This window comes from Armigeres subalbatus, chromosome 1, assembly GCF_024139115.2.
Source record: "Armigeres subalbatus isolate Guangzhou_Male chromosome 1, GZ_Asu_2, whole genome shotgun sequence".
Classification (NCBI taxonomy): domain Eukaryota; kingdom Metazoa; phylum Arthropoda; class Insecta; order Diptera; family Culicidae; genus Armigeres; species Armigeres subalbatus.
Genome location: NC_085139.1, coordinates 2,354,047 through 2,366,844, shown reverse-complemented (window position 1 = coordinate 2,366,844; position 12,798 = coordinate 2,354,047). Strand labels below are relative to the sequence as shown.

Here is a 12,798-nt window from a genome sequence, read left to right as displayed (position 1 = left end):
GGTCTTCTTTTTTTCATTCTCACTTTCTTTTGTGCCAATTTATTTTTTGTACAACCATTTCAATGCATTTTAAATTTATTTCAAATATTAAATGGTTAGTCGATTATTTTTAAATGGCTTACAATTGTTTGGCTATAGTTTCATAATTTCTACATATCTTGACCAGTGTTTCATTTTTTTCATTTTAAACACCTGAGTCCTGCGTTAATAAGCCTCGCTAGTCCTTGAATGTCACAAACATTCCTACAGGGGCGAGGCATGCGACGAAGGCCCGACGATTAATCGGGAAAGCATTCCTTTGAACACCGCCAAAGACAATCGCTTTAGCTTACACTGACTTAGATCTGCAGTTGCTACTCTGTGATTGACCAGAATCCGTAGAATTGCACAATGAATCAACTGAATGTGCAAGTTTTCGTGACGCGTTGGTATGAAGACCAATAAAAGCGCGGCCAGGTTTATCTCTGCGTCTCCACAAATATCACAGGAATTAACAAATGTCATCGCTAGATCTGGATTCTCACATATAAGAGATGTATCTGTCAATTGTCGCGGGTGGGCATCATCATTCGCAACGATCTATGGCCAAGTAGGATCAAGATTTTAGTGAGAATGTTAGCAGGCTTGAGAGTGGATGTGTAAACTCGTTCTGCCATTACCTGCTCCAGCATTATTTCCCTCCTCACCAGCCACCAGAGCCACCTGCTCCAGCCACGATTTGATATTGTACACAAACTTCTATTTCGTTACCACCTCAACAGCTGAACTTTCGATACAAAATTAAATTACGGAACGAGCGGTGAACGAATGCGATCCTATAAAACTTCAATATTACCGATCATTCCGGTTCCTATACCCAAATTCGGTAATGGTAAAATTTTTGCTGGTTCGATTAAGATTAGGTGGATGCTTTTATTTCCAAAAATAAATTAGAAGACAGAATATCTTTTTAAATTTGCACATCTTCTCTAGACTGAACAGTTATGTAAACCAAATACACTTTGGCACGAACGTTGAACATGAAATGCACCGATCTTCGGATGCGATAATGTACCGAAAACTGCAGCTATTTTCCCAACATCTTTCGGAAAGATACATATACCAAAGAACATTTGCAGCATTCATAAAAATATTATTTGCTGTTATGTTTAAACCTTCCGGTTAAGCCGTCCTTCAACTTGTGGAGAATGAGACATAACCTTGGACATACCTGTGAGACAGATATACACGTTGGAATACACGATTTAAAAAAAAAGAGGGAACTTAATTTCAGTTACAGAGTTTCAAACGATCTTACACAACGGAAGTTGAGAAAAAAAAGTCCGACGCCAAGGAGAAGGAGGAAGGTGCGAACATTCTAGAGAGCGATAATGTTTCAAATGATGCTAGGTATGATATATGTCTGTTTCTTTCTCGCTATCATTCAATTGGATGGCAGAGAGATAAATCTTCTCTCAGCTATATGTTGTCGGAGAGCTCTACTTGATGTTGTCGGAGAGCTTTTTCGTACGTAGGTGAAAACGAAAGTCTGAGAAGACATTCTCTTGACGACGCTTACAGCGAACGGCTGGAAAAAAAGTTTTTCATCCGCGATGGAACGAGAACTCGGAAAATCGGCTGGTGTTCACCACACAACTCTTCTGAAAACGGGTAATTTGGGTCAAAATAATTAAATAAACTCTTACGTGAGAAACGCAAGATCCTACCGTTCTTAACCGTGAATCGTCGTATGATGGATGTATCACGAAATCACTTTCATTTCAAACACACTTCTTTTTTTTTCAACGGAGTTGTTTTTCACATCTCGTAGGACATTTCTTGTCGGGTAACGACTTTTTACCAAATCTGCGGTGAATTTTTGAGAGCTCTCATATCAATACCCGAACGGAAACGAAATTTCGGTAGACACCAGATCGCTTACATTCGAATGCATTCGTGTTTTATAAGGTTGGAAATTTGAAAACTACGGGATTGAAAGGCACTTTTTAGGAACCGGAGCCCTGACAACCGATCTACCGATCCGATCCGATTCGCTCGTCACCTTATTACAAGACCAGCTGAACAGTGCCGTTTTCCATCTCACCTCAACGTATCTTCAAGGCCAACTCTCCGAGTAAGCCAATCGTACCATTGACAGTAGATTATCAAAACGTCAGTGACATGAGAACTAAGACCTACGATTTCTTAGCGACCACTTCCAGTGGCTATGCGGAAAGTCCGTTTGGTCTTACTAGGCCGAAAGTTATAATGTCAAATATTTCATTTAGCCATTTGGCCAAATTCCATCTGGCCGAACTAATCGTTTGGTTGAACAGGTCATTTGGCCGAATTCGTAATTTGATAAGAAAATGCCTTTTGCTGAAATGGTCGATTGGAAAAAGGTGCAATTTGGTTGAAAATGTGATTTATCCGAATGGGTTATAGGACTGTAAATATCGTCCGTTCATCATATAGCCGGAAATATCGTTTGGCCGAACAATTCACTATTATGAAAAGTGAAAGGTGATTAATTATAATTTAGACGTGAGATATACGGAACTAGAAGTGAGAAAAAAGTAGTGAGAAATTATAAATGCGAATTGCGAAGGAACAAGTGAGAAGTGAGAAGTTAGAAGCGAGATGTAAGATGTGAGAAGTAAGACGTCTCTTCATTTCACATTTTTCACATCTCACTGTGAGAAGTGAAAAGTTCGAAGTGAGAAATGTGAAGTGAAAAGGAGCAAGTGGGAAATGGAAGGTCAGAAGTGAGACGGCTCACATCTCATTGCCTATTGTGAGAAGTGAGAAGTAACAAATCAGGAGGGAAAAGTGGGAAATGATATGTGTCACAGTGAGAATTGGAAGTGAAAAGTGAGAAGAAACAAGTGAGGAGGAATAAGTGGAAAACGTTATGTGAGAAGTTAGGCATCGAACTCCTGACTTCTCATCTTTTATTTATTGCATCTCATTTCTCATTTCTCACTTGTTACTTAGCATTTTGTACTTTTCTCAGTAAGAAGTGAAGAATGAGAATTGAGAATATCTCACTAATTGCTTCTCACTCCTCATTTCTCACTGTGAGAAGTGGGACGTCTCACTTCTTACTTCTCACGTCTCATTTCTTACGTCTGACTTCGCAATCATAATTCGTCTCTTCACAGTTTTTATATTCACTATTGTTCGGCCAAACCTCATTTTTGGCTACAAGACTTGTTCTGCAAACGGCATTTACACTCGTAAGACCCGTTCAGCCAAATGTCATTTTCTTCCATATGACCTGCTCGATCGAACAACATTTTTGGCCAAATGACATTTGCGGTTGAATTCCCCTTTTTGGCAAACTACTTTTTCGACTAAACGGCATTTTTGGCCATATTTCCAATTTGACCATACGACGTTTTCGGCCAAATGACCTGTTCGATTAAACGACATTTTTGGTCGAATGATCTTTTATTTCAAACGACCATTTCAGCCATACGAAATTTTTGACCAAATCACATTTTCGGTCAAAGTACTTTTTCGGCCAAATGACCAGTTCAGCCAAACATCATTTTAGGTCGTTAGTTCCTTTCGGCCAAATGGTTCATTCGGCTATACCACAGTTTCGGTCTAACCTTTTCGGCCTAATAATCGTTTCAATCAAATTGAATTCGGCTAACGGTTATTCGGTCAAGTGGCTTTCAACCAAACGATCCTTCTTCGCCACCACAAAATGTTCGTCCTACGTTTGTTTTGACGTAACTTTCGAAGTATTCAAAACGCGAAGTCGATCCCTTTAGACATGTTTTCGACGATGCAGCAAGTCGCATTGGGATAAGCTTTTACTACCCATCCGAGTTTCAGAGGTCGATTGTTGCATTGAGTCCCGCCGGACTTTCCAATTTCCCTGATGACCCAGTTTTTTCGGTAACTTGTCCAGGAGGGATATCTTCCCGCCCATACGGGGTAGGGTACCCAATGATCAACAAACGGTCCCTCTGCCAAAATCTTGTTTCCCGGATTTTTCGGTCAACCGATCCTGGTCTGGCCCTTTCCCGGATGAATGGCGGGCGGCGGCCAAGTTTCGTCATTCACATTCCTAATACCGGGGAATCTCCCTGACTTCCTGCGTTTCCAAAATAGTGGAGAAGTTGGTAAATCCCCGGCTACGCGATAAACCCAAAGCAGACGGACGCTTCGGCGTTCGGCAGCAGGCCGTCCACCCTAATTTCGGTACGGACACTCACTTCGCCAGTCTTGGTGAAGTCCTCCAGGAAGCCTTCGAGCAGGGAAAACACGCCGACACGCACTTGGTCATCTTTAAACCTGCTGCAGCTCTCCGGATGGGGGTTTTCGGGCAACATATTGGTCTTTGTCCAAAATCTTTTCATGTGACGTTCTTCCCAAGTCCTCATTGATGAACTCCAGTAATAAGAAAAATCAGTTTAATAAAGTATTAAGAAAAAGTCATTGTCCAAAATATAACCGGGCTCGTTCAGGTTAAGGCGCAATTCGCCGTACGTTAGGGATCGTTCACTGATTACGTAAGCATTTTTTCTTGGTTTTTGGACCCCCAGAATTTTTCCCATACAAATTATGTTTTGTTTATATGAAGAGAAGAAAATGTCAGACCCCCCCTGCTCCTGGCGGCCATCTGCCACAAATCCGCCTTACTAGTCGCATTGACTTTCAGAGATCATCGAATCACTTTCCTTATCCAAGGACACCTGATTTTGCGCACGATAGCCACTGTCGGTCTCCCCGAGCAGCTGGCACTGCTCTTCAGTCACCATAAACAGCTTCATAGTGCGACGCTTTCGTAGAGGAGACAATTCAGAGACACTTCGATGGTCGGTGGCAGAATTGGCAGGTCTTGGTGGTAGGTGTCAGGTATGGCGAATACAGAAATCATGGACATAGGTTTTCGGATAGGTCGGTTTCAAGCCGTGAAGCCGATTCCAAGATGTACTATGTGGCCTTCACTTTAGCATCTTCTGTTGCACCATATACGATTTTGTGTTGACTGGGCAGAGCAACCTTGTGCGAACATGACGTGCGCCTGCATCCCAGGGACTGCAAAGTTCCTTGCAACATCTCTGTTGACCACCTTGCTTGGATCAGAAAAACCAACCGGGTATATTGGGATCGTTGTAGGAGGATCTCTATTACCCCACAACTGCGAAATATTAATGGAACTACAGTGGCATGTACCGATCCGCCCAATCCGATGGGCCAGAAGGTTATTTCTCGGCCATACCTGGCACTCACACAATTTTGGTGGGATTTCTTTCCCAGCAACGTGCAAAATCTGCTGGCTCCTCAATACTACCGCACGTTTCTTGTGTCATTGCCCGAAATATCGAGTTCCCAGAGAAGCTTACGGAAGCCCGACTAGCGTTCTGGACGCACTCGCAGATGATCCAGGCGCTCTTACAGCCCCCGTATTTTTTTTCAAAAGATGGAAACTTAAGCCCGACTAGCGTTCTGGACGCACTCGCAGATGATCCAGGCGCTCTTACAGCCCCCGTATTTTTTTTAAAAGATGGAAACTTGTATCGCCTAGATCCACAAACGGAGGAGCGCGAGCCTTTCCTGGTTTTTCAACGATTTAAGCTTTCAACTAAACTCTCAACAATTGGCCTCAAGATTTGTCGAAACATCTGTACAATTTTGAATTGCATATGTAGAGCTAGATATCGTTACCAGTTGGTGTGCTGCCATTGAAATGCAAATAAACAATTCAAAATAAAAGGTGATCAGATTCAGAAGGTCTAGTTCGCAGCTGAGTTTCATTTATGTAGCAATTGACGCTATTGAAGACCTGGACATTGTGTGACATTTGATCGGATTCGAGCAGTTTAGGGTTTAAAAAAAAACACACACACAGCTTTATGTTGCCCTCGAGCTCACCCACAGATGGTACCACAATACAACAGAGTGTGCAAACAGAAACAGGGTACAACAGGAAGCTGTAAGAACATATGAGTCAGAGTGTATGTGGCGACACTGTCAGAATTGGAACAAAATTCATCTGTCATTCCCATACAAAATCTTGTTCTGAACGAGCTTGTGCTGCTTGGTTTCTTGTTAAAAGTATGAAACTTGGGCTACTGTGATAAAAAAACATTGATATCTGACACATACAATACCGTCTTGAACAAAATATGTTGATCACAAGATTTGATGCGCCTTTAGCAATCTAAGGGAGGATCCATTAAGTACGTCACGTAAAAATTGGCGATTTTCAACCCCCCTCACCCCATCGTCACATTTTTTGTATTAAACCTCTACAAATTTTGAATGAATCTTCACGCTGGTCACCCTCCTAGCAGCGTGACGTACTTTATGGATGGACCCTAAAACTTATGCATCTACTTTTTGTTAGACCATTAACCGGTTAATTGTTAAGTGTTAGTATGGTTGGTATTTATTAATTTTAAACCCAAAACTTTAGACTAATACGCGTTTAAATCCAGTAATATGCTACACAACATTGGACGAAACAAGAAAAACATTTACAAACAGTTTAAAACCAAGAAAAATGTAATTATACACCGGAAAAGGAAAAAGAGTGAGGTGAAGTGACGTTACGGGGTACTAATGCTTGATGGCCAGGTCCATGACAAGGGACCTTTTTCTTTTACACTATCTTCAAATCTCCTGTAGTGCAGTGGAGAATGGAGATGCTTTCCGGAAGATAGTGCGATTCCTGGACAAAGTTTATTCAGACGCCACAGCTGTTGGAAACAGCCGAGGTCGCATTCCTGTTTGGTCATTCCGTTTGCATCAGACCGGCATCTTCTTATGTTCACCAAAATCCACACAGCACAACCAGGTTCATCCGTCCTACCCGCAGTCGATCAGCAATCGTCCCTTGATCGCTGGTCAATCTAGATCGGTTGCCAAGACAATGTCCGATTTGCTGCCTATGACGATCAGCAATCACGATTTCTCCGAGGCCATCAAACTATCAGCTATCATCACCTAGATCCGGATGACCAAGATACAAACAGCCATGCAAGTACCCCCAATATGTGACGTCACTGAATAAACTTGTAAAATGTAAACTCCTCAGGAAGCTTCTTATTAGAAAGACGCCCCAGGGTAGTAGGTCTTTCACCATAGTCGTTTTGTATCGTCCTACCGGGTTCATAAAGGGATCATCAAACCTCGAGGATCATAAATTAATTTAGCACCCACCCACACCATTAATGATGGATCGGTCGGAAACCTCTTTCCTTCGTCAAAGTTTTCTTGCACCTCAAAGGCGCACGATATAGTATTTTTTAATCCGCATTAAGTGAGTGAAACTCGGTGTTAGTTTTGGTGTCTTTGAAGTAGTGTCGTACAATGAATTATTTTGCGCTAACCAAGGCGACTTCCTTTACATTACTAAACAAAATTTCTTTTCGAATGTCGATCACGAAGATACAGCAGATTGTCAGTCTCTTGAAGTAATGATTGTCAAATTTATTTTCCTCTTCTTATCCTGTATTGGATGTGGACTTTATTGGTTTTATTAAAAAAATCAACTGCGAAACATGTAGGTATAGTAATAATGGTCTTTTGATCCCAAAAAGATGATTCAATAGACCTGTGAGCTCGCCTGTGAGAGGGTTCGTCAAATTCACTTGAAGTTCATTTTGCGTTTATTATACGACCTGCTCAAACGTCATAATTTCTTCGGGGAATTTTCTTTGCGTTGGTCTATTAGAGAGCTGTGCATTACACAATTAATTGCATATTGTTCCTCGATTCAACCGTATGAACAATAATGTTAATTTATAATCTTCGATGAGTATATTTTTATCATTTATAATCATAGTCTATAGGTCGCATCGTTCAAAGAGACCTTATATTATAGTTTCCTTGCCTTAGATGCATAAATTCCATTATAAAGACATTATAACTCGTTGAAATTGTGGCCCACCCTCACCCCTATTTGGCTAATTATCACCCTCCATTAACAGTACCTAAATCAAAGTTTTGCTTTGTATTGTTCTCAAGACTATGGCTTTTCAATTTTTAACATTTTTTGCATTTTTGACTTTTGTCCTTTCGACCTTTGTCCCTTTGACCTTTTGTCCCTTCGACCTTTTGTTTCTTTTGACCTTTTGTCCAGTCGACCTTTCGTCTTTCGACCTTTTGTCTTTCGACGTTTTGCCATGAACTCGTTACCGTTGCGTCAAACGCATGTCATCCAGCTTTGACGTACTGCGTGGCCGATTCGATTGCCCGGACTTGCTATAACAGGCGAATATATGTGTACGTTCCGGTACGAATATCCCGCCAAAGATGGTTGTTTTGGAGTGCCAGACATCGTAGTCTTTTGACAAAATCATCCGCTAGAGAAATGAAAAAAAAAATCCAGGAACGGAAAATGAAAAAATGAAGAATTTCGTTGAATTTGCAGGATTGATACCATTTGGTCGAAAGACATTTCGTCGAATGGCAATTGGCAGAATGAACACATAAATAAAGATTTTTAAAAAATGGCAAAATGACCTTTGGTCAAAAGAGCATTACGTCGAAAATTAATGTTTGGTTGTTTGAAATCATTTTTGGATTGTCTTTTCGACCAAACGCCATTCGCCAACGGGAAATTCTGTTAAATTTTCAGGCTCGCCTGGATTCACTCACTCACTTATTTTCTTAGAACCAGTGTATTGGTCACAAAGGAGATCCATTAATTAGGTGACCACACTTGTTAAACTAATTGAGTATTTTGTGGGGATTGTCATATTTCTTGCAACCCCCCTCCTTCCTTAAAGTTCGACATAAATCATTAGTTTTTTTTTAATTTCCCTCTTTCATACCTAACATATTATTCAAATCACAATTTTAAGATTCAACAGATTCACATCATAATTTTTTTTTTCATTCCAGGTGAAAATATGGTTCCAGAACCGACGGATGAAGAACAAAAAGAACTCCCAGCGGCAGCAGGCCCAGTCCAACAACAGCAGTAGCAGTAACTCCAGTCACAACCACGCCCAGCAGCAGTCCCATCACAATCCGCACCACCTGAACCTGGGTCTCGGAATGCCCCTGCACGGATCGAAGATGCATCAGTGACCCTTGGAGCACCCCCACCAGGACGACGCCAACGCACAGCTGAAGATGGAAATGTGTGACGTCCCGACCGCTCCGATGTGCAGCCACATCCCGCACCCCCATCTGATCAACTATCACCACTAGGCGGGACGGAAATACCGACGGGATTTAGATAGCGATGGCCCCGTACGGTGGCAATCATCGGAGCGACCCCCTTGATAATACGTAACAAATGCGCTATATAAAACAAGCCAGGCCACCAGTACTAAATGCTTCTCCAGTGTGTGTCGTCGATGTGCGGAATGAGGATTACTGATTAAATTAAACTAATTGAAAAAAAAAGATCATATGGCATGTAAATAGTACAACTAAGCTAAATCGAGTGAGGAAGGAAACGAACATAATTCTTTTTCCTTTTAGGGATCTGATATATCTGATATCAGACGAAAAACAGAGAGAGAGCATAAGCCCATTAAAGTTAGTGAATAACTAGGATTTGACCCAAAACATTAATTGAAAAAAAAATATGGAAAATAATTTGTCACGGAAAATTCAATTTCCTCGGTTATAAGTTTACGTACAAATCGAAGGAAGGAAACAAACTCGTGAATCAAGCATTGTGAAAATGGCACGAAGGCAAAAGCATGTGATCATTATTTTAGTTGTGTAGTATTTGTCGTCCTTCACATCACGGTGTCTCAGCTCCCCTCTACCCTGTTTTCCTTCGTCCGTTTCGTTGTTTGCCGCACAGTTGGCGAACTGCTAGCTTCTGATTTTTGCTCAGTTTTGCTTTCGTGGGGAGCTTGTAACCGAGTAGCGCCCCACGTCAAACTTAGTTGAAATTCTGTCGATAATGGAAACAAGCAGAAGACTCTTGTATTAGTTTTATAATATGAGTTACGATTAGAGATGTTTATCGGAAAGGTGCGTTCCTTTTCGCTTTTTTATGTTTTTTGGAATGCCTTACTTCCCATTCATACCAGTGACGTTTCTGAACAATATTTATTTTCCAGTTACTGTTTTTTTTCGGTTGCAAACAATAATCAAACGCGTCTTTGTTGAAATTTGAAGAGTGTCGGTAGTATGCTACATTATTATTCGTTAGGTTGACTTTAGGCAAATCTGTGTTCCGTTGATATCTATTTTTGCTCACATAACCACACAAATACAAGCTAGTGATTTATTTTTCAGTTAAAGAGTAGGAAACCCAAAAATCAAAATGAACGGTCGTTAACTGTCAGCGTTTTGGCTAGTTGACAGCTGTTTTAGAGCCTTTCTATTCTTATATAATTTTAGAATGACTACCGGGATGATTGCAAATCTTTTACGTTGAACAAAACGTATGATTATTTATGTATTTTTATTTGTACATATACAGTAAAACATCAACAATTTTTGGATCTAAGATTGATAGTTAAACGATAAGGATATTAGTGCTAGAATAAAGTGAAATGTGTCTCCGAAAGATAGAAACAATTGTAGTACTGAGCAAGAGCGAACATTCTCTTTCTTAATAAAAAACATCAAAAACAGTTTTGAAATTATAAAATGTGCTCAAACTTTTCACAAAGCAAATCATAACTTTAGTAATGACGATGATATTAAGAGCAAGAAAATCATGTTTAAATAGACGAAAACAAGTCAAGCATTATCGTACTGTGTAAAAACCAGTCCCTATCCACCAACACTAGTGATGTTATTCTCTACTCTGCCACCAAATAGATTCCGTTTTCAATCCGTACTAAGACATTGGACATTAAGCCCAGTTACTTCGATTAGGAACCGAAGAAGCCTCTCAAACGAATTTCAATAAAATTTAATCTATCGGAAGTAGACGAGTCTGTTTCCTTTAGTCCGATGAAACGGAAGTAAGACAGCTCAGATAACTGGAGCTGAATAAACTACTGATCACAACTAATAAATACACCTAGAATCATGTAAATAGAACATTAGTGCGCCAGTTCAGATCAGCTGGGAAATCCTAAGGCTCTAACAATTTCCTAACAATCAGAGAACTCAGAATAGAAAAATAAACGATCTTTGAACGCTAACCTAATGAGGAGACGCACGTGCAAGTGAAACACTAATTGCAGAATAAGAAAACCGATGCAAAACATGACTAGAGAATAACGCAAATGTAATGAAAGAGCATTTTAACTATTGTAATTTAAAATTAATTAGTTTTAACATAATGACTTTAAATAAACGTATTAATATATTAACGGGGTGTGGTTTCATTTGATTGACTTTTCTCTCCCGTGCATTCCCAGGCGTCCGTTGTAAGGTGAGTAGCAAAATTGCGGCAATTAGTAACTTCCCTGATTGCAGTCAAAGCAGCCAGCCAGTAGAAACACGCCACTTGGAACTGTTTTGTAAAGAAGAAACAAATTGACTTTCAGAGGCGGTTACGAACGCCTCTCTAGCACACATGCTCCTGGCAGAGCTGGCAGAGCCGGTGCCTAGCGGCTTGCGATTGTTATTTGTTTCTCGATTGGTTGCGAGCGCTGTGGAAACGATGGAGCATGCGATGCGAGTTAGTTAGTCGGCCGGTAAATGGTGAACGGTGTCTGGCGGATTTTCTTTCCAATTATATTTGACCTCGTCTCTGTTCAGGAGAAAGAGAACCTCGAAATTAAGTTTCAATGCAGTACTAATGATCTGCCCATCTCGCTTGGTTACGGTGTAGAAGAAGGTGTGATTTATCGAAATTTTGTGCGCCCAACTAATGAAACTCTGTGAAGGTGGTTTCTGGTCGTAACAAATGCTTATGTAGGCATCTCTGCTATGGTCAGATTTTTTGTCAATGTTGGTAATTGGAATTAGTGGTGTGTGCTACCTCCAACAGTTTTGCCATCTCGCCGCTGCCGGCAATGAAATGGAACCTATCGTTCATCAAAAATTAGTCGAAGATCCAGTGACATTTCCGAAGAATTTTCTGAACAAATATCAAAGACTTTCCCGAGAAATTTCAAAGATTTTCTCACCGAAATCCGGATTTGGACTATCCTGTAGAATTTCCAAACATTTTTCTTGGCATCTCCGATAAATCCAATCAGTAATTCCGAAACATTTCCGTTAGTGATTCTGAAAAATTTGCACTCCGAGGAATTTTATACAGGATTTCCGAAAAGGTACCCTTGGAAAAGCGAAGATTTTTTTTATATTCTTTTTGGAAATTTCTAAGAATGTCTTTTTGAAATTGGGAAAATTCCTAACAGTTTCCCGTAGATATTCCAAATAATTTTTCTTGGAAATTCCAAATATTTCTTCTGAAAATTCTAAAAAAACCTTTTGAAATTCCAAGAACTCCAAACGAGTTCCTCGCAAATTCCAAATAATTTCCATTGAAAGCGTAATAAATTAGTTAACTGACTATGTTCCAAACGTTTATTATACCGTAAGTTCTATATGGACTTGAGATTTGGACAATGTTTGTGGAGGACTTATGTGCACTTGAAATTTTCAACAGAAATGTGTTGCCTACACCCAACCAGCGGATGACAGATTTTAATACAGTTCTGCATAAGAACCTTACATAAACTGTATAATAATTGGGCATATACAATTTCGGAAGATTTCAATACAATTATTGTATTGAAGTAATACAGATTTGTTTTACAGATGGTTTTCGATGGTTTCGTGGTATGAAGTTTTCACCCCTGGGGCTACGGGTGAATCAGTAAAAATAATGCAAAAATTACATAAAAATTACATAAATAATGGACTTTTGAATTAAAAAAATGTAATATCATGGATTGAACTTATCATTTCATTATCATTTAGTAT

The 12,798-nt window shown here is 40.1% G+C and overlaps 1 protein-coding gene across 4 annotated transcripts in view; it reads left to right on the top strand.

The window, feature by feature from the left end:
* Positions 1–11,234, top strand: part of LOC134219585 (homeobox protein abdominal-B-like) — a 155,726-nt gene extending 144,492 nt beyond the window's left edge. For all 4 annotated transcript variants that reach the window (XM_062698367.1, XM_062698378.1, XM_062698359.1 and 1 more), the window contains one exon: positions 8,845–11,234. In XM_062698367.1, coding sequence (XP_062554351.1) covers positions 8,845–9,033 — 189 coding nt within the window. In that variant the 3' untranslated portion in view covers positions 9,034–11,234. The remainder of the gene's footprint in view (positions 1–8,844) is intronic.
* The last annotated feature ends 1,564 nt before the right edge of the window (positions 11,235–12,798 follow it).